The sequence below is a fragment of the Mastigoproctus giganteus genome, chromosome 12 (assembly GCF_048544385.1).
Source record: "Mastigoproctus giganteus isolate SK-2022 chromosome 12, ASM4854438v1, whole genome shotgun sequence".
Classification (NCBI taxonomy): domain Eukaryota; kingdom Metazoa; phylum Arthropoda; class Arachnida; order Uropygi; family Thelyphonidae; genus Mastigoproctus; species Mastigoproctus giganteus.
In genome coordinates, this window is record NC_143586.1 from 138992847 (window position 1) to 139014729 (window position 21883).

At 39.2% G+C, this 21883-nt stretch overlaps 1 protein-coding gene across 1 annotated transcript in view; it reads right to left on the minus strand.

Annotated features, from left to right (window-relative positions):
- Nucleotides 1-21883, minus strand: part of LOC150077456 (dynein axonemal intermediate chain 7-like) — a 325962-nt gene that overhangs the window by 24537 nt on the left and 279542 nt on the right. Inside the window, exon 17 of the mRNA XM_090385907.1 lies at nt 8395-8538. Within this exon, the coding sequence (XP_090242033.1) occupies nt 8395-8538 (144 nt within the window). The remainder of the gene's footprint in view (nt 1-8394; nt 8539-21883) is intronic.

Here is a 21883-nt window from a genome sequence, read left to right on the forward strand (position 1 = left end):
GTAGTACCACAGAGTAGATATGTTGCTCTGGGGTTGCTGTTTCCCATATGTAGTACTTTACATTTGTCAATGTTAAACTTCATTTCCCACCTCTCAGCCCATCTGCTCAACTTTTCCAGATCCTGTTGCAGTAGCATAGTGTCGGTAGTGTCCTTGACAACCCTGCCAACCTTCGTATCATCTGCAAACTTGGACATTAAGCTTGATATACCATCATCAATATCATTTATAAATACAGAAAACAATAATGGACCCAATACTGAACCCTGAGGGACTCCACTAATAACATTAGTCCACGATGAGCAGTGTCCATTGATTACCACTCTCTGTCTTCTCCCCCTCAACCACCCCTTTATCCATAGCAGCAATTTGCCTCCAATGCCACACTGCTCCAATTTCTGCAGCAGTCTTCCATGTGCAACAGTATCAAAAGCCTTTTTAAGATCCAAGTATATAATATCAAAGTTATTCCCTGCATCCAGTTCTTTTTTGACTGCATCATAGTATCTAATCAAATTGGTCAGGCAAGACTTACCCTTAACAAAACCATGCTGTGTCTGAGCTATGACTGAAGTCTTGTCTAGGTGATCCTGCAGTGCTTCATTGACCAGTGCCTCCATTAATTTTCCAGGAACAGAAGTTAAACTAACAGGTCTATAATTATTTGTGTTGCCCTTTGATCCTCCTCCTTTGTGAATTGGGGTCGCATTTGCACATCTCCAGTCCATGGGTACTTCCCCTGAGTCCAAGGAACCTTTCATAATTATGGATAAGGGTTTGCTTACTTCCTTTGCTGCCTCCTTTAATATAACTGGATAGATTCCATCCACCCCAGGTGCCTTTCTTGTATTTATCTTCAACAATTTCTCCTCCCCTTAACTCTCAGTTATTACAAGATTCTCTAGCTTACTGCCAGAGTTGAATACACCTCTGGCATTCCCCTTGCTGAATAACTCCTCATGTGTGAATGTCGATGAAATATTCATTCAGTTTGTTAGCTACCTGAGCAGGATCATCAACAGTTGACCCATCGATATCAAGTGGACTAATCTTATTCATCCCCTTCCTTCTAGAGTTTACATAAGTAAAGAACTCTTTGCTGTTTTTCTTTGCATCCCTTGCCAAAGATTTCTCGTAATCTGCCTTCTCCTGCCTAACCTCCTTTGTAACTTGGTTACAGATCAACTTGTATCTATCATAGGCTTCTGTGTCACATGTTAATTTGTATGTATCCCATTCATTTTTCTTCTCTGCCATATGTCTCATTAGTTCATCTGACATCCACTTAGGCCTAAACCTTGAACAATATTTCTTAGTTGGTATGTAAAGCCTAGTAACTTCCAAGATAAGTTCTTTGAATGCTTCCCATTTTGAATTTGCTGTTGGTAACATCATCAGTTGGTCCCACTGTACAGAATTTAAATACTGTCTCAGTCCATCGTAGTCGCCTTTACGAAAGCAATAACCCTTCCCTTTACTCCTAATGGTAGTTACCTCTTTGAGTAAATCCCACTTCAGCATGCTGTGATCACTGCCACCTAGTGGTTTATTTACCTGCAGATTCTTAATACATGACGAATCACTACTGATAATCAAATCAAGAGTATTACCCCCTCTAGTTGCCTCCCGAACATGCTCATGTAGAAAACAATCATCCAATAAATCCACAAAAGCCTTGCTAGTGTGTGAGTGACCAGACCGCAAATTCCAGTCAATATCTGGGAAATTAAAATCCCCCATTATAAGACTCTCTGATTTACTGGCCCACTCTATTTCCCCGTACAGTTTCTTATTATACTTATCAGAGTCATTAGGCCTAGAGCACACTCCTACTCTCAATTTTGATCTCCCAATGCTTATGTCACACCAAACTGACTCGACACTGCACTGTCCAGCAATGTTGACTGGCTTCACTTCCTTGGATTTTATGTATTTCTTAACTAATAGCATAACCCCTCCTCCCTTCCTACCCTGTCTACCCTTTCTGTAGACATTGTACTCCCCAAATTCCAGTTCTGCATTCCTTATATCTGTGTGACACCACTTCTCTGAAATCCTCACAATATCTGCCTTTGATGTTTTGAGCAATACCTCAAATTCATCAAATTTATTTACTAAACTCCTAGCATTGGTGTACATGCAAGTATACATGCACCTGTTCTTTTTCTTAGCTAACCTAACACAACCTATGTGTTTATTTGTACCCCAATGATTCCCAGCAGTCTCTGAACTATCCTGCATCTTATTTTCCAGGCTGCGGCTCATTCCAATAGAAGCAGTGCAAGAATCACTTTCACCCCTGCCAGTGCCTACTATTAATCTGTTAGTCCTTGTATCCCCCCAATCTAGCAATTTTCCGACCTACCTAACACTGCCTTGATAGCATCAGCAAACATTCTTGCACCTTTTCTATTTAAGTGTATCCCATCCCTGTAGAAGCACTCTCTCCTGTTAACAAGTAATGACCAGGCTGAAAAAATTCCAGTGGCTACTATTAATCTGTTAGTCCTTGTATCCCCCCAATCTAGCAATTTTCTGACCTACCTAACACTGCCTCGATAGCATCAGCAAACATTCTTGCACCCTTTCTATTTAAGTGTATCCCATCCCTGTAGAAGCACTCTCTCCTGTTAACAAGTACAGACCAGGCTGAAAAAATTCTACCCCTTGAGCCTTGCACAATCCTTCCAGGGCCGAATTGATCGACAGGGCTCTCATCATATACTCCTTCCTAACGTGTCTGGGCAGAATTGCAGACACTTTCAAATTCAACCCTAATTCACGGCTTTTTTTCAACAGTGACCTGTACTTGTTAAGTAATTCCGCCAGTCTCCTACTCTTAATATCATTAGTGCCAACTTGTACAACTATATCACATTTTGTGCCCTTAAAAGATGATATCCGCTCTACAACGTCATCAACCTTTGCCCCTGGCAGACATACCCTGGTCCTGTTCCACCTATCCTTTTTACAAAGCATGTTTCCCGTTTCCCTGACAATAGAGTCACCAACAACTACTAGTTCCTTTAGGACCAGCGCATTCTGCCTTGGGGCTGCCGCTGTGTTGCGTGATGACCAAGTGCAAGCTCTGGCATTGGTGTGGGCAGCTGGGAGCTTGATGGGCCCCTCACTTTTAATCCTTCGAGGGCATCCACCCTGTCCTTCAAGCTCTCATATAGGCCCATAACAATGCTGAGTTGCCGCCTGATTTCCTTACACTCCTTGCATCGCGCGCACACACAAAGACATCCCCCATGGCAGTATCATGTCCCGTACCTGACTGCTCCACAAACATCAAGCAATTAGTGCATTTTAATAGGCTGTGATTCAGAGGGCAACTGCCCCCCTCAGTTCTCCCCTGAGCCACAGCACTCCCATTAGCTTGAGCCTTTTTCTTTGCTGCTCTGGTCAGAGTCATGATTTCGATTTAATTTCAATAAAATTTCAATTTCAGTACAAAATTAAAACCCCAAACTTATATCTCAACACAGTTATAACTCTATATTTATGTTTCAGTATCGAGTGTTATCTAAGAAATTCCTTTATATAACTTCCGTATCAAGTTAAGTATTAATTATTTATTTTTTACTAATTATTTATATTACGTAACCCAAGTCGTTATATGTATAGTTAAAAGTACAATTTAATTGACAATGAAGTTCAACAAGATTAATTATCTGATTAATTGACAATATTATGTACTGTACTATACTATATTAAGCTTATGCTAACTATTTTGAGATATTTTGTATTGCATAACAATGGCGGCTATTTACGAACGGTAAACACGTGGATTTGATACCCTTTCCGATACTAAGTAATGCCTACAAAATCTCTATCTAAGTTACTTTATCTAAGTATCGTAAATAGGAATATAAAACTACTCAAGAAAATAAGTTAATATGCCAATTTAAGCTAATAAAACAGAAAATAAATCAGAAAAAACTTCTCTGTTCCAGGAGCGGCAAAAAGGTACGTCCGCACAGTCGTTCTCGTAACTCTCCTTAGTAGGTACAAAGTTAAATCACACTGCATGTTTAAATCACATATAATGGTAATTTAACCCCAGGGACTCACATCTGGTGCGATGGGCTTGGCACACCCAGGGTCCTGAGCTGGATATGATCATTCTTCTTTTTCTTGGTGATTCCCCCCCCCCTTCTCTCTCTCTCAGGGAGGCACCTCTATAGCCAGGTGGGCAGGAGCAGCAGTGCATAGCACACACTTCTTGATTAGACCAGGGTTCAAGCCTGTGACCACCAAATATGGAGGATGTGGAAAGGTCAGGGAATGACCACCGCATATCCCCGGAGCAATATGGCCTTAGTTGCTAATGCTCCTTAAAACCAAATAACAAATAAACACTCTCAGGGCAACTCAGATTTTTTTTTTTTTTTTTTTTTTTTGGCTGGTGCAGCAAAAGCCTCAGGCTTCCTTGCACCATATGAATGATAATAATAATAATAATCACAAAGAATATGGTCAATATGGAACCAGAGGAGGAACAGCATACCACAGAACCAGAGAAGGAAGAGCAAGAAGAAATACATCCCAGAGTAGCTGAAGTGGAAAGAGACGAAGTCATGATATCCAGAATAGAAGATGAATGGAAAAAGGCCCTAACAGAATTCGAAGGAATGGATCCCACAAGAACCCATGTGATAGCAGAGGCCAAATAAAATCCAGTGGAGAGTAACAGACCACCTCAATCGGCAAATAATGGCACATTACCTTGACAACAATGGTACAGCGCTGGAGGCTATCCACACAGCTGTATTCTGTGCTGCCATAACAACCACTAGGATTAATGGAAAAGAAACGAGAGACTAGCAGCAGAAGAACTGAAAAGAAAAGGAACCGCCAGCTTGGGAAAGAAGACTACAGCAGAAGATAGAAGAATTAAGAGTCAAGATAGATCAGTTGACCCAGTACCAACAGAAGTAATAGAAGTAAGAAACTGATTGGAAAGGTGAAGAGCATCCTCAAGAGAGACAGCATCCACAGCAAACATGACACCAGAAATCAGAGAATACTTGTTGGACACACTGAAGCAGAACCTCCTCACACTCAGCAAAAGATTACGCTGATAAAAAGAGAGATCCCAGAGGAAAATAAACAACCGAATCTTCGATGAGGACCAAAGAGCCTTCTACAGGAAACTGGGTGAAGATGAGAAAGCAGGAAACGGACCACCTGAGAAGAAGACGATCGAGGAGTTCTGGGGAAATATCTGGAGCAGTGAAGTAAGACATAACAGCAGAGCCCCCTGGATAGAAGTAGAATTGAAGAAAACCAAGGACACACAAGAGATGAGAGAGTGGAAGATTCAAGAAGAAGAAGTAAAACAGTCAATCAGGAACACCCACAAATGGCGAACCCCAGGAATTGATAACATCCTCAACTACTGGTACAAGAAGCTCGCCTGCACACACACACACACACACACACACACATACAAGCACCTAGCAGAGCAGTTCACTCGAATGATAAGGCACCCAGAGAAAATCCCGAAGTTTCTCACTGAAGGAGTCAAATATCTGAAGCCTAAAGACGAAGATACAAGAAACCCGGTGAAATACAGGCCAATTACCTGCCTCCCAACGATGTACAAGATCCTGACCAACTACATAACCAAGAAGATATTAGACCACTTAGAGAGTCAGAACATAATTGCCAAACAGCAGAAAGGATGCAAGCGGAGGAGCGAAGGATGCAAGGAGCAATTAACGATAGATGCCACAGTTATGGAGCAAGTCTACAAGAAGCACTGCAACATATATATATGGCCTGCATTGATTACCGCAAGGCCTTCGACTCCATACTTCATAGCTGGCTAATAGAGACCCTGAAGATCTACAAGGTCAATCCGATAGTGACAAACTTCCTAGGAGCAACAATGGCGAAATAGAGTACCACCATTAAGGTCAAGAACATCACAACCAGAAGAGGAATCTTTCAGGGTGATGCTCTAAGCCCACTGTGGTTCTGTCTAGCACTCAACCCGTTATCCAGCAAGCTTAATGGCAGCAAGTATGGATATAACCTCAAAGAAGGAAGAAAGAACCTGTACACCCACCTGATGTACATGGAGAACATCAAGCTCTATGTGGCGGTTGCCACGTAGAGCTTGACGTCATCCATGTACTACTCCGGTTCAACTACTACTACTCCGGCAACTACTCCAGATCACCAAAGAATTCAGCAAGAACATCAGGATGGAATTTAGTCTAGACAAATGGAAGACCCACGCACTGCACCAGGGAAAACTAATTGGCCGAAACTACCAGCTGCTGACTGGTAAAGTGATCAAAGCTATGACAGAAGGAGAGACCTACAAATACCTAGGGATGATGCAGGCTCAGCAGTTAGAGCACAAGGAAATCAAGAAGTACCTGACCGAAAAAATCATCAGAGACTCAGAAGCCTGCTGAAAGTAAAATTGAAGGGAGGGAACACAGTTAAAACCATAAACACCTATGCAGTTCAGTACTAACACACACACCTTCAGGGTCATAGATTGGACTAACACCGAGCTAGAGGATATCATGTGAAAGACAAGGACAATGATGACAAAGAACCGCCAACACCACCCAAAGTCAGCAGTGGAGAGACTAACAATAGCTCGGAAAGAGGAATAAAGGGGCTTGATAGAGCAACAGAAAACAGCGATAGTTAACCTGAAGGATTACTTCGAGAACAACACAGCACCAGGCCACAAGGAAGATAGATAAGTGGTATACCCCACTCAACCTAAGTGAGAAACCCCCCCCCTCCTGCCTAGACAGCAGAAGAAACAAAGCTAGAAAGATGGGCAAAGTAGACACTACAATGACCTCCATCAAGATCACATCGATAACACTGCTTCCAATGCATGGCTCACAAGTGGGACGCTCTTCCCCGAGGCTAAAGGATTCATGCTGGCCAGCCAAGACCAGGTAATCAACACCAGAAACTATAGAAAATACATCGCAAAGGAGCCCGGAATGTCAGATGACACATGTCGATGATGCCACCTGGCCTCAGAAATGACCCAACACATCACTGTGGAGTGCAAGGTCCACAGACTGAGTACACTCATAGACACGACCAGGTAGCCAGGATAATACATCAGAAACTAGCGAGGAAATACCAGTTGACCAAAGAAAGTGAACCATACTACAAGTACGAACCCCAGGCAGTACTAGACACTCGAACCCACAAGCTGTACTGGGACTGCGCCATAATAACAAACAAGACCATCCTGCACAACAAACCAGACATAACCTTTGTGGACAAGATAGAAAGGCTACCTACCTAATTGACATAGCGGTGCCCAACACTAGCAATGTCCAGAAAACCCATGAGGAAAAAATTAGGAAGTACACGAACCTGAGACACGAGGTCAAAGAGATGTGGCATATGCAAGAAGCAATGATCATCTCGATCATCATGTCAACCACCGGTATGGTGCTAAAGACTCTACATAAGAGCCTAGCAGCAATAGGTCTCTCAGAGAACACCTACAAGGAACTCCAGAAAGTCACAATCCTGAACACCTGTAGAATAGTCAGGATTTCCTTTTAACATAGACATTCAAAGCTCGAGAACCACAAGCTCCTGCGCCATAACAAATGTTTGTTTGGTGATGTTTGTTTGTTAGGAGCATTAGCAACTAAGGCCATATTGCTCCGGGGATATGCGATGATCATTCCCTAACCTATCCGCATCCTCCGTATTTGGTGGTCATGGGCTCGAACCCCGGTCTAATCAAGAAGCATGTGCTACGCACTGCTGCTCCTGCCCACCTGGCTACAGGCACCTAGGATAGTCAGATAGTTCCTCGACCAACAGTAACACCAGACATTACAACCACCCTGTGTACTTGGTAACAGTACCCGTCACAGAGTGGAATCCCCCAATCAGGGAGAAATAATATAAGAGCAACAACAATAATAATAATGATGTTCTTATATTTTCTATTTTGTAAACTCCTCTAACTTTATACTCTTAAAGATATATAGCTTACCCAAATTTAAAACCTTATACCTTTCTATTTTACTGTAAACTGCAAAATGGGAAAGTAAAATATAGTTGGCAATTGCTTTTCTCAACAACATATGAAGACTTATTTTATTAACTTTACAGGTTTTTTTTAAAAATACTACCTATATTGAACATTTTAGTGCAAAAAAATAAGAAATTGTAAGTTCAAAATAAATGTACACCAATGCAAATACTTTAATTGTATAGTTATTATCATCATTTTTGCAATAAAAACTTTGTCCTGGGAATATGAGAGAATCCTACATATTTTTTGACAGAGAAGAAATTATTCACTTTACTCATAATTCTAATTAAGGTCTTATTAACACTATTATTAAAAACACCCAATGGTAATGAAAAATAATGACTTACTGGGATGTGGTCAGCTTTCATTTCACAGCATTTCATAACTAGTTGATCTACATTGGCCATCGAATTAAATCTACTCCAAGAGAATAAATAAGCAGGTGATAATAATGCCATACACTGATACACCCAGTCCTCTGTTTCAGCATGCTGAAAGAAGGAATGTGCCAATTACAGCATTAATTAAAGAAACGGCCTCTTATTAACTGTAAAATATGCAATGAACTAATAACATAAAATACATAAAATAAAATAAAATACAATTTAATCCATAATTTCACTGGGATCTCCTGGGGTTATTCATTGGGCTTTGCCTAATTGCAGTATTATTTGTAATGGGGGTTCTTTTAAATTGGTTCAGGACTCTGTTTTTAAATATGTTGACCTGGTTCTTATCTATGAGCATCCTATTGTTTCTCTCCAGAGTACCTATTCAAATATACACAGCAGTAATCATATTTTAATAAACAGTTTGTCATTTTGGTATTTTTTTTAGAATACAATTGCAGGATTACAAGTAAGCAGTTACATCAGTATTAATTATTATTATTGTTAATTTGGTTAACAATTTTAGTTAGATCAGATTATATTAAATATATTTAAAAGTAAAATTAAAAGATTAAAAATTAATAACTCTAGTAAAGAAAATTAATAGGTAAACCAACTTATTTTTATACTGCAATCAGTCACTGAAAAGGAGGAGGAGGAAGAGGAGAAAACATCTGCAAAATGTATGATTGTTAGTTATTGTTGTTATTTTTTGGTTTTTAGGAGCATTAGCAACTAAGGCCATATTGCTCCGGGGATATGCGGTGGTCATTCCTTGACCTTTCCGCATCCTCCGTATTTGGTGGTGACGGGCTCGAACCCCGGTCTAATCAAGAAGCATGTGCTACGCACTGCTGCTCCTTCCCACCTGGCTACGGAGACGCCTATGACTGTTAGAGTCTATAGCAATAAAAAGATTTAAAACCCTACACAGGTAAAGTGCCTTCATTTCAAGAAATCTGCTCAGGATAACCTATGCATGCTTTTTAAACATTATATTAACCATACTGGTAATTAAATGTACAGAAGAACAAGGCAGTCCTCGATTTCACTGATTTATTTTATAAACCATATATTAGATAACTCAAAAGCATTATATGTACATATTAGTAGTGGTAAATGATGCAAGAAAGCACACTTATACAGCATCGGCCAAAAAGGAAAAAAAAAAAAAGAAACACATCTGATCATCCCTTCCAATAGTTCTAGGTCTTCCTTGAATTTTTTCAAACTACCCATTTTCGCAACAGATGGCAGTTTGTCCCAACAATCAGCAGTTTGTTCCAACAATCAACCACCTGCTGCCTAAAGGCAAATTTTCACACATCTATTCTGCAGCCGTCCTTTCTCAATTTATGCCCTGCTTATGTAGTCTAAGCAAGAGGAAGAATGCCATCAACACCAAGGCTATTCAATCCATTCAAAGCCATAAACACTTCAATCAGATCTCCTCACAGTGCCTACCCTCCAAATGCTGCAATTTGAAGATCTGAAGCCTTTCTTAATAACAGCACCCATTTGTTCCCCTCACCAATCTCACTGCTCCTCTCTGCACTTGCTCCAGTGTATCTACATTGTTCCTAAATTCAGGCCTCAGCCCTGAGGCAGTAGTTTGTCTTCAATATGTAGCCTAACTACTGCCTTACACAAAGGGATAACCATTTCCTTAACCCTGCTAGTAAAATTTCTGTATACCTTGACAAAACCCAAAGAGCTGTACTGGCAGCCTGTAATACACAGCTCAGAGAACGTCATACATGACTGCACAATTATCTCCAAGTCTTTTTCATTTTCAACTACCCTGAGTGTATTACCTTGCATTCATGAATGTTAATGAATGTTATTAAACTTCAACTGCCATTTCTCAGCCCAGCTGCATAATTTTTCTTTGCAATAGCATACCTTGATTACTGTCATTAACCACTCTGCCAACCTTTGTCATCTCCAAACTCAGACATTAAATCTAATATGCTTCCATCAATATCATTAATAAATATAGAAAACAACAATAGGCCCAGTCTGAACCCTAAAAATGAAATTTTAAATTTAATCATTACATTTAAATATTAAATTTTATATCAAATTGTCTCTTATCATATACAGTTTTATAAATATGAGTACCATATATATAAATAAATTTACATTTTTGTCACATTTACAAATTTTTATTTCATCTGGGGTTTAAACTTTTTTAATTACTTACTTATCCATAGTCATTTCAGCTTCTTGCTAGATTCATAAGGAAATTGTTCTTCTCCATTTAGCTATCTTCCTGCTATTCCTCTCTCTCTCCAGCTCCTCTCAACTAATGCCTCTTTACCTCTTCACATCTTCTTCTCAGCATTCCTCTTGGCATTTAGCCCTCAAATTTCATTTCCAACATCCTCTTTGGCTGTCTGTTATCCTTCATTCTCATTACAGGGGTTTCAACTGTCTGGCAACCAACCCCAACCAACCTAAATAATCAATGCAGTCTGTGCAAAAACCTTCCACAAAAAGTACGTAGATCATTGAAAATTGTTATGCTAGTATACTATCTTCCAAAAAGAGTGACCATGTGTCTGCTGTTTTTAGCTTTTTAAAATCAATAAACATTTTTGCTCTTATATAAAATTTACATTTTCCTTTTATACATATGTTATACATTTTGACATAGTGACCTAACTAATTAGGTCACTGAAAGTTTAAAATTATTTTTATATATGACCTGGTCTTGGCACATTATAGCCTTAGTAGCTAATGCGCCTATAAAAACAAAACCAACCAACCAACCAATCCAAAAAGAGTTAGAGCTATAAACTGTAGCCACCTTGGGTAGTTAATGTATGCAGTGCTTCAAATTTCAGATGCATTAGATTTTTATTTCTTTAAATCAAATGATTTTTGATTTTTCTGTAATTAACAGATGCAAAAAGTAAATAACTAATTATCTTGTTACCAATTAATTGATTAACTAAAAATATATAAAAGTAACTGTTTTCACTGCACTTCACTATTCTTCCTAACAGAATATTCACTCCATGTTATGATACCCGCCAGAAATTTCTGGAGGGTATCATACGGAAGTGTTCTACGTACTATATTGAGGTAAACTCCTCTTATTATTTTACAAATATTGATATCAATGTAGAACATATTGAGCATTACAGCTCTGATTCATACTATCTAATTAAAACAAATGCAAATCTAGTCTAAAAAATTTTATTTACTTTCCTGAAGTGGACAGGACTTTTCGACATTTAATTATATTTTTGTTTAAAATATATAGAAATTATATTTTTGTTTAAAATATACAGAAATTATATTTTTGTTTAAAATATATACAAATTATATATATTTTTAAAACATATAGAAAACCTACCAATATTGGCATGTTTTTACATTATAATAGCTACCATCCCTTCTCATACAAAACATCAGTCATTTTAAACAAATTCCTTAACGCATCTGCAAGGTGATCTAATTGAGGTGTATAAGGCCTTGAATGGTTTGAACAGGCTCAATGCTGATGGGATTCTTCCTCTTGCTGAGATTACTCACCTGAAGGAACAAATTCAAATTGTAGAATAGATGTGCCAAAAGACAATTGTAGAATAGATGTGCCAAAATTTGCCTTTAGCCAGCAGGTGGTTGATGGTTAGAACAAACTTCCATCTGTTGTAGTGGAGGTCAACAACTTAAATTTGTTCAAGGCAGAACTAGACAAACATTTGGAGTGAATGGATGGGAAAATGGGAATTTTTTTTTTTGTTTTGGCAGATTCTATATAAGCTTGCTTTCTTGCATCATATGCCTCTACTAATGCTAATGATAATGCTAATGCATTTAAATATTCCTCATCTGAATCTGCTTTAAATGCAGAAATAAAAATATTGACAAACAGATTTCAAAACAGAGGTTACCCACTATCAGTAATAAATCATATCAAGGAACAAGCGGATTGTCAGCTAAAACAAACTGCACCAAATAACAATAGCAATAAGAGAAGAAATATTTCATTTCTTTGCCATACATTAAGCAATGGAATAAACAGCTTAACCAACTTTTCAAAGACATAGAATTTAAAATTGTTTCTAAACATATAAGCAAATTACAGACTGTGGTAAATAATCATTCTATCTAATCTTCCTTTACATTTCAAAAAAACTATTTGATTTAACATATTTCATGCAAAGACAGTGACTCGTTCTATTAGGGATCGACAGGCTGTACTTTGGACACGAGAGTGAAACAGCACAAGGCCTCTGTGCTTGTGTCACATTCTTCAGCTTTAAAATTAGCTTTCCACGCTGTCAGTGAAAGCCATACATTCTCGTTTAATGATGCCAAAATTTTTAATATCTAACAACTATGCAAAATTATTAATAGCTGAAACACTCAAATTCAAAATCAAATTCGAAATTCAATAAATGTACAGCACCCCTATCCAATTTCAGATTTCTGTTTTTTTACATGCATGCTCCAGGATAATAACTGATCTCTCATCTAAAAATTCTGCTGTTCATTTCATGTTTTTACTATCCTGTGATCACAACCAAAGTCAAAAACTCCTGACCACTTCAGGAAAGTAAATAAAAATTTTTAGAATAGATTTGTATTCATTTTAATTATAGACACAATGTCTTCTTTTGCTCATTGATATTTTTTGGTGGTCTGATGTATTTTCGTTTTCGATTTAGAACTCTTGAACCACAGATTCCGGGTATGTTTCATTGATAATCTTTTCTCTCCAAGTGTAGAGAATTCATTTAGTTATTTTTAAATTCTTTTATTCAAGGAGCATTCTGCATGCCTACATCAAGATAATTCCTCTCATTAGTTTGTATATTACGTATTTAATAAACTGATAATAAAAAACAAGCAAAAAGACTTTTATGTATCTGCAGGGGTGGGATACACTTAAAGAGAAAGGGAGCAAGAATATTTGCTGATGATATTGTGGATCGGAAAACTGCAAGCTTTAGGGTGGATACACAGATTAATAGATTAAGAGTAGCCGCTGTCAGAGGTGAAAGTGATTCTTACACTGCTTCTATTGGAATGAGTAGCAGCCAGAAAAACAAGGGAGTCATCGAAGAACAAGTAAATACATGGGAAGTGTTAGGCTGTGTTAGCTAAGTATAAGGAGAGGTGTATGTATACTATCCCAAACACGAGAGGTATTAGAACCTATAATACTTAGTACCATGCATGGGTTGGAGGTTGAGAAGACGAAAAAAGATATTTGTTGACATTAGACTTGGACTGTAATTATCAGGAAATACGTATGAAGGAAAGGTGTTCCAGAAAACGGCAGTTGAAGGAATAAATGAGGAAGATGAAAAGTTTATTCTGTGAGTTTGAAGTTGGACAGTAAATAGATGTTGGCTGGTGGCGGCACATGTTCAGATTGTTGAAAGAGAGGGGGGGGGGGGGGAATTATAGAAGCCAATTCAGAAGAACAGTGCCTGTGGAAGTATCCGTAGAAAAGGCATGCAGCAGAAACAGTATGTCTATGAGACAGAGAGTGGAGAGATTCAGTTAGAGCTCAGTCATTATTAATCTAACTGCCCTCTTCTGAATGGAATCTAGAAGGCTGAGAGAGGTTTTGAGGACACCGCCCTAGATGTAGGTACAATATTCCATGATAGGGCGGATTTGATATTTGTACAGAGTGAACAGCTGTTTGGAAGAAAAGTATCTTGACTGGCTGGATATAAGCAAATTTCCAAGCAGAAGGAAAACATCTTTAGAACAAGAAAGTGAAAAAACAGGTGAAAAAAGAACAAGAGTAAGTTCAGGAGTGAAGGTTTTGAGAACAAGTGGAGAAATTACATCAGGACCTACAGCTTTCTTAGCATCAAGATTGGTCGAAATCTTTCTGACAATCCTATTAGCATTAGCAAGGGCACATGATGCAAGAAAGCAAGCTTATATAGCATCAGCCAAAAAAAAATCCCTTATTTCATCCCCCAGCGCTCCAAATGTTTGTAAAGTTAAATAAATAAAGTTTGTAAAATTAATCTAACTGCCCTCTTCTGAATGGAATCTAGAAGGCTGAGAGAGGTTTTGAGGACACCGCCCTAGATGTAGGTACAATATTCCATGATAGGGCGGATTTGATATTTGTACAGAGTGAACAGCTGTTTGGAAGAAAAGTAATGTCGAGAACGAAAGAAAAAACCAAGTTTTTTCGATGGCGAGGAAGGAATATTTGAATATGCTTATGCCAAGAGAGAATAGACATCAGTGTAATCCCCTAAAGGGATATATCATCTTGACAAGAAATCAGAGTATCACCAAAGATAAGCATGGGAGCAGAAGAATCCTTTTTGCGAGATATAAGACAGGATTGAGTTTAGAAGGACTGAAATCAACTAAGTTCTCTTTGCCCCACTGGAGATCGACATTTAAGGAATTAATAGCAAATATTCGAGAATTTGAAAGAGATTTAGCAGGACAAAATTTCTCAAACTTCAAAGTGGAATGCAATGTGCTATCATCAGCAAAATTATAGATAGGATTTTTGGTCACTTGAAGAATGTCATTAATATACAAGAGGAAGAGAGTGGCGGAAATAACTGAACCTTGGGGGACACCAGCATTAGTGAAGAAGTTAGGAGACAGAGAGCCATCTACCATCACCCTCGGTGAGCGGTCAGAGAGAAAACTGGATAACCAATTACAAAAAAACAGTTGGAAAACCATAAGATGGATGCTTGTTTAGAAGAAATTTATGCCAACCACAATCGAAAGCCTTTGAGACGTCAAGAGCAACCATTTGTGTTTCACCAAATTTTTCCAATGAATTTGTCTATAATTGGGTAACATAAGCCAGAATATCACCAGTGGATCGACACTGACAGAATCGATACTGGCAATCATTGATCACACGGAAGGTTTCTAGGTAGTTTAAGAGTTGGCGGTTAAGGGATTTCTCCATTACTTTAGAAAGAGTAGAAGTAATTGAAATGGGACGATAATTGGATGGGAGGGTTTGTCACCCTTTTTTTTTAGAACTGGCTGGATATAAGCAAATTTCCAAGCAGAAGGAAAACATCTTTAGAACAAGAAAGTGAAAAAACAGGTGAAAAAAGAACAAGAGTAAGTTCAGGAGTGAAGGTTTTGAGAACAAGTGGAGAAATTACATCAGGACCTACAGCTTTCTTAGCATCAAGATTGGTCGAAATCTTTCTGACAATCCTATTAGCATTAGCAAGGGCACATGATGCAAGAAAGCAAGCTTATATAGCATCAGCCAAAAAAAAATCCCTTATTTCATCCCCCACCGCTCCAAATTTTTGTAAAGTTCTGCCTTGAATATATTTAAGCTATTAACTTCTACAATGACAGATGGAAGTTTGATGACCTGGCTAGCCAGGTTGACTAGCAACCCAAAGGTAGCGGGTTCAAATCCCACCTCGGGATTGGATCAGAGTACTGCAAAAACATTGGGAGGTGCATTATGGCCACAGAAGCCGATGCGCCAACAATTACCAAAAAAAAAAAAAATATGGAAGTTTGTTCCGGCAATCAACCACCCACTCGCTGGCTAAAGGCAAACTTCCGCACATCTATTCTACAACCGCCTTTCCTCAATTTGAATTTATGCCCTCTCAGATGATTATTCTGAGCAAGAGGAAGAATCCCATCAGCATTGAGCATGCTCAAACCATTCAAGGCTTTATACACCTCAATCAGATCACTCGCACGTGCCTAGTCTCCAGACACTGTAATTTGCAAAACTTAAACCTTTCTTCATAAGAGCAACCCTTTGTTCCATTCACTAATCTTGTTGCCTTCTCTATACTCTTCCAAATGCTCTACTTCCTTCTTAAAATGAGGCCTCCAGATGTGCATATAGTACTCAAGGTGTGGTGTGACCATTGCCTTATACAAGGGGATAATCGCCTCCTTATCCCTGCTAGAAAAACTGCTGTATATCATTGACAAGACACCATGAGCTACTCTTGCAGACCGTCTGCACTGCTCAGAAAACTTCATATCTGCCTGCACAATTACCCCCAGGTCCTTTTCATTCTCTACCACTGTCAGTGTGGTACCACAGAGTTGATACGTTACTCTGAGATTACTGCTTCCCATATGTAGTACTTTAGATTTGCCAATGTTAAACTTCATTTGCCACCTCTCAGCCCATCTGCTCAACTTTTCTAGATCCTGTTGCAGCAGTGTACTGTCATTAGTGTTATTAACAACCCTGCCAACCTTCATATCATCTGAAAACTTGGACATTAAGCCTGATATACCATCATCAATATCATTTATAAATACAGAAAACAACAATGGACCCAACACTGAACCCTGAGGGACTCCACTAATAACATTAGTCCACGAAGAGCAGTGTCCATTGAATACCACTCTCTGTCTTCTCGACCTCAACCATCCCTTTATCCATAACAGCAATTTGCCTTCAATGCCACACTGCTCCAATTTGTGTTGCAGTCTTCCATGTGCAACAGTATCAAAGGCTTTTCTAAGATCCAAATATATGATATCAAAGTTATTCTTTGCATCCAGTTTCTTTGTGACTACATCATAGTATCCAATCAAATTAGTCAGAAAAGACTTCCTATTAACAAACCCATGCCGTGTCTGAGCTATAACTGAAGTCTTGTATAGATGATCCTGCAATGCTTCTTTAACCAGTGCCTCCATTAATTTCCCTGGAACAGAAGTTAAACTAACAGGTCTGTAATTACAGACCTGTTAGTTTACTCAGGGTGGGTGGGTCTGTAATTACAGACCTGCTCCCCCCTGAGTCCAGGTAAACTCTCATAATTATGGCCAAATGCTTGCTTACTTCCTTTGCCGTCTCCTTTAATATAACTGGATAGATTCCATCCACTCCAAGTGCCTTTCTTGTGTTTATCTTCAACAATTTCTCCTCCACTTTACTTTCTGTTATTACAAGATTATCTAGCTTACTGCCAGAATTGAATACAACTCTGGCCTTCCCCTCCCTGAATAACTCCTCTTGTGTGAATGTTGATGCAAAATATTCATTTAGTTTGTTAGCAACCTGAGCAGGATAATCAACAGTTGAACCATCAATATCAAGTGGACCAATCTGATTCATCTTCTTCCTTCTAGAGTTTACATAAGTAAAGAATACTTTGCTGTTTTTCTTGCATCCTTTGCCAAAGATTTCTCATAAACTGCTTTGCCTGCCTAACCTCCTTTGTAACAATTTATTTAGATCCCATGCATTTTTCTTCTCAGTCACATGTCTAATTAGTTCATCTGACATTCATTTATGCCTAAATCTTGAACAATATTTCTTTTTTGGTATGAATGGCCTAGTAGCTTCCAAGATTAATTCTTTGAATGCTTCCCATTTTGAATTTGCTGTTGGTAACATCATTAGTTGGTTCCACCGTATAGAATTTAAATACTGTCTCAGACCACCATAGTCACCTTTATGAAACCAAAAACCCTCCCTTTTACCCTTGATGGTAGTTACCTCTTTGAGTAAATCCCACTTCAGCACACTGTGATCACTGCCACCTAGTGGTTCCTCTGTCTGCAGATCCTTGATACATGAAGAATCATTACTGATAATCAGATCAAGAGTATTCCTCCCTCTAGTTGTCTCCCGAACATGATGCTGTAGAAAATAATCATCCAATAAATCCACAAAAGCCTTGCTAGTGTGTGAGTGACCAACCCACAAATTCCAGTCAATATCCGGAAAATTAAAATCTCCCATTATAAGACACTCTAATTTACTGGCCCACTGTAATTCTCTGTACAGTTGTTTATTAAACTGATCAGAGTCATTAGGCCTATAACACCTCCTACTCTCAATTTTGCTTTCCCAGTGCTTCTGTCGCACCAAACAGACTCAACATTGCATTGTCCACCAACATCAATTAGATGCACTTCCTTAGATTTTATGTGTTTCTTAACTAACAGCATAACCCCTCCTCTCTACCTGTCCTGTCTATTCTTTCTGTACACATTGTACTCCCAAAATTCCAGTTCTGCACTGCTTATGTCTGTGTGACACCATGTCTCTGATATCCCAACAATATCTGCATTTGATGTCTTGACTAGCACTTCAAGTTCATCGAATTTATTAACTATACTCCTAGCATTAGTGTACATGTAAGTATACATGCACCTGTTTCTACTTTTAGTTACCCTAACACAGCCCATGTATTTACTTGTTCCACTATGACTCCCAGCAGTCCTGGAAATTCCCATTGCCTTGCGTTCCAGGCTGCTGCTCAATTTCATTTCAATAGAAATATTTGAATAGAAGTATTTGCAGAACTTAAGCCTTCTTCATAACAGCACCCCTTTGTTCCCCTCACCAGTCTTGTTGCCCTTCTCTGTGCTCATTCTAGCATCTCTACATCCTTCCTAAAGTGAGGCTTCCAGACGTATGCAGTACTCGAGGTGTGGCCTGACTATTGCCTTATACAAGTGGATAATCATCTCCTTATCTCTGCTCACAAAACTCATATCTGAATTACCCCCACATCTCTTTCATTCTCCACTACCCTAAGTGTAACACCACATGGTTGGTACATTTCTCTGGGGTTACTGCTACCTATATGCAGTACTTTGCCTTTGTCAATGTTAAACTTCAGTTGCCACTTCTCAGTCTATCTACCCAACTTTTCCAGATCCTATTGCAACAGTATACTGTCATTACTGTTATTAACAACCCTGCCAATCTTTGTATCATCTGCAAACTTTGACATTAAGCTTGATATGCTTTCATCAATAGCATTGATAAATATACAAAACAACAATGGGCCCAAGACAGAACCCTGAGGGACACTACTAATAACACATACAGCAGTACCCACTGATTACCACTCTCTGTCTTCCCACTCAACCATCCTTTTATCTAAATGTCTCTTCAGTGCCTTGTTTTCAATGAATCTAACAAAATCAGAGTCAATATTTACAGCAATTGAAGTCAAAATGTCCCCACGCAGAATCTAACAATTGGGACATATTATATCCCAATTGGAAGAAATATACTGTTATGTTATAACTTGAGAGTATGTCCCCTGAGGCCTCACTCTCCTCTGGTGACTCTGATCAACTTGCCTGTATAATTTTTAACTTTTTTTCTTTGATAAATTTTGCATGTGGTATAAAAGAGAGCTTGTTGTCCCTAAGTACTCCTAGATAAAAAAACTCCTAGATCTTGATAACAGAAGGTGCTTTCATATTTGATCTTTTGTGTTCTGTATATGGTTTGCAGTAGTCTTGAGGTGTTTAAGCTTCCTTTAAGGAGCATTGGTCTAGTTTTGGAGGCAGAAACAGTGAGCTTGTTGGTAGTGCACCACTGAAAAAGATCATCCAGGATTTCATTAGCAGTATCTTCAAGTTGTCAACTAGAATTCCCATAAATGACCACAGCAAGATCATCGGAATATGCAAATTTTGCAGCATGGGGATGTTTCTTGGCCTACAGGCACTCTCTTTTAGTTGGTCTTGAAATTTCTTTTGTAGTTGTTCTCTCTATAAGGTTTCTGTTATCGAGATTACTCCTCATGAAGTGATATATGAGGATGAATACCTCAGACCCCTGGAACCTCTCCAAGACACTCTGCCACCATGAAATGTCAAAGGCCCCTTTGAAGTCCACAAAGAAGCCAAAAGCATATTTTCTCTCTGCATTAGTTGTTTCAATCACTGCTTTGAAGGTAACCTGCACACCTTTTTCCTTGGTGAATCCAAATTTGATTGTTGGTATCACGACCCTTGGATTGGTACGATGTCATGAATCTAACTGGAATAAGTTTTTCCATAATTTTACTGATAATTGGAATGCATCGATTAGTTAGTTTAAGTAGAACATGAATTTTACTTTTTCTAATATTCATTTAGAAAAATTTTAGTTTCAAATATCATTCATATAATGAAAAAGATGCCTGGACTTCTTAGCCAAAAGTATAAATGACCCTATGGCTTTAAATACACCGTGTTTAACATTAAATAATACATTATGTATATAAATAGATATTTATTTAAAGTATACCCAGTATAAAATAAAATAAAATAAAATATTTCAGTAGCTTTCGGAACTCGTGTCCCTTTATCAACTGACAAATTTGAATACATTACAAGCAAAGTGTGGCACGTTACTCATTCGTCATTGTTGTAGCACGGACGTGTGCTGCCTTGCGCCAGTGATCATCCATCAATAAAACGGTTGTCTCCAGGATTGGATGTATACGCATGCCTTTTTGGCGATTTAATGCCTTAGGGTTGTTCATTATGTTTAGTGACTCTAGCCATAGGCGGTGGCGAAAGTGTCGCGCGTGGTCCACTATCTCAAAGTCGCGCTTGGGGTCAAGATCGTGGTTGGTAGCCCAAAAATGTTCTGCAAGCGCGGACTGGTCAGTTTCGGCAAGCCGGATTGCTCTGTCGTGTTCCGTGAGGCGATCCTGGAGACGTCTCGATGTCTCACCTACGTAGCAACTGTTACAGGCCCTACAGGTGATACGGTACACTACATTGCTGCGTAAGACAGGTGTGACAGGGGTCTTCACACTGGAGACAAGTGAACATAGGTTCCTACCTGGTAATTGTACACATTTGATGTTGTAACTTCTCAGGATCTTCGAGATACGTCCTGACACTCCTGGATAGTACGGAATGTAGGCGGATGATATGCCGACTTGCTTCGGAGGTCTTGGGTTGGAAGTAAGTTCTTGTGCCTGTAACAAGCATCTGTTTAGTACATGGGATGGATAACCGCATCTGGTTAGGTCCGCCTTCACACGGGAGATCTCGTTACGTCTAATTGTGTCGGTGCTGGAATGGCTCCAGGCCCTGGAGAACAGGGTGCGGGCAGTGCTATTGAGATGGCTTGGAGCGTGGCCGGACCCGTAGTTGGTGAATTGACCGTACCACATGGGTTTGCGGTATACTGAGGTCTCTAGATGTGGGCCTACGCGATGCACTAGCATGTCCAGAAACGGGAGCGAACCGTACACCTCTGATTCTACGGTAAACTTGATGAAATTGGATAGAGAGTTGAGGTATTCTAGTAGTACCGTTTCAGAACCACGTGGTATTATGGTAAAAATATCGTCGACATATCTACACCACGTTGTAATAGGTGTAGGTGGGTTCTGGTGTATCTGCTTCTCCAGATCTTCCATGGCGATGTTAGCTACTACGGAACTGACAGGGGCACCCATAGCAGTGCCATGTACTTGTTTGTAGAGTGAGTCTTCAAAGGTGAAGATGCTGCTAGAGAGGCATAGGTTGAGGGCGGTACAGATGTCATCAGTGGATAGTGACGTCCTGGATTGGAGGCTTAAGTCGCTCTCAAGGAGCCTTCTGGCGCAGTGCACGGCCTGTTGGACGGGAATCGAGGTGAATAAAGAAACCACGTCAAATGATGCCATGACAGAGTTATCAGGGATTGAAATGTCCTTAATGGTGTTAATGAATTCACTGCTGTTTTTAACGGTGTGAG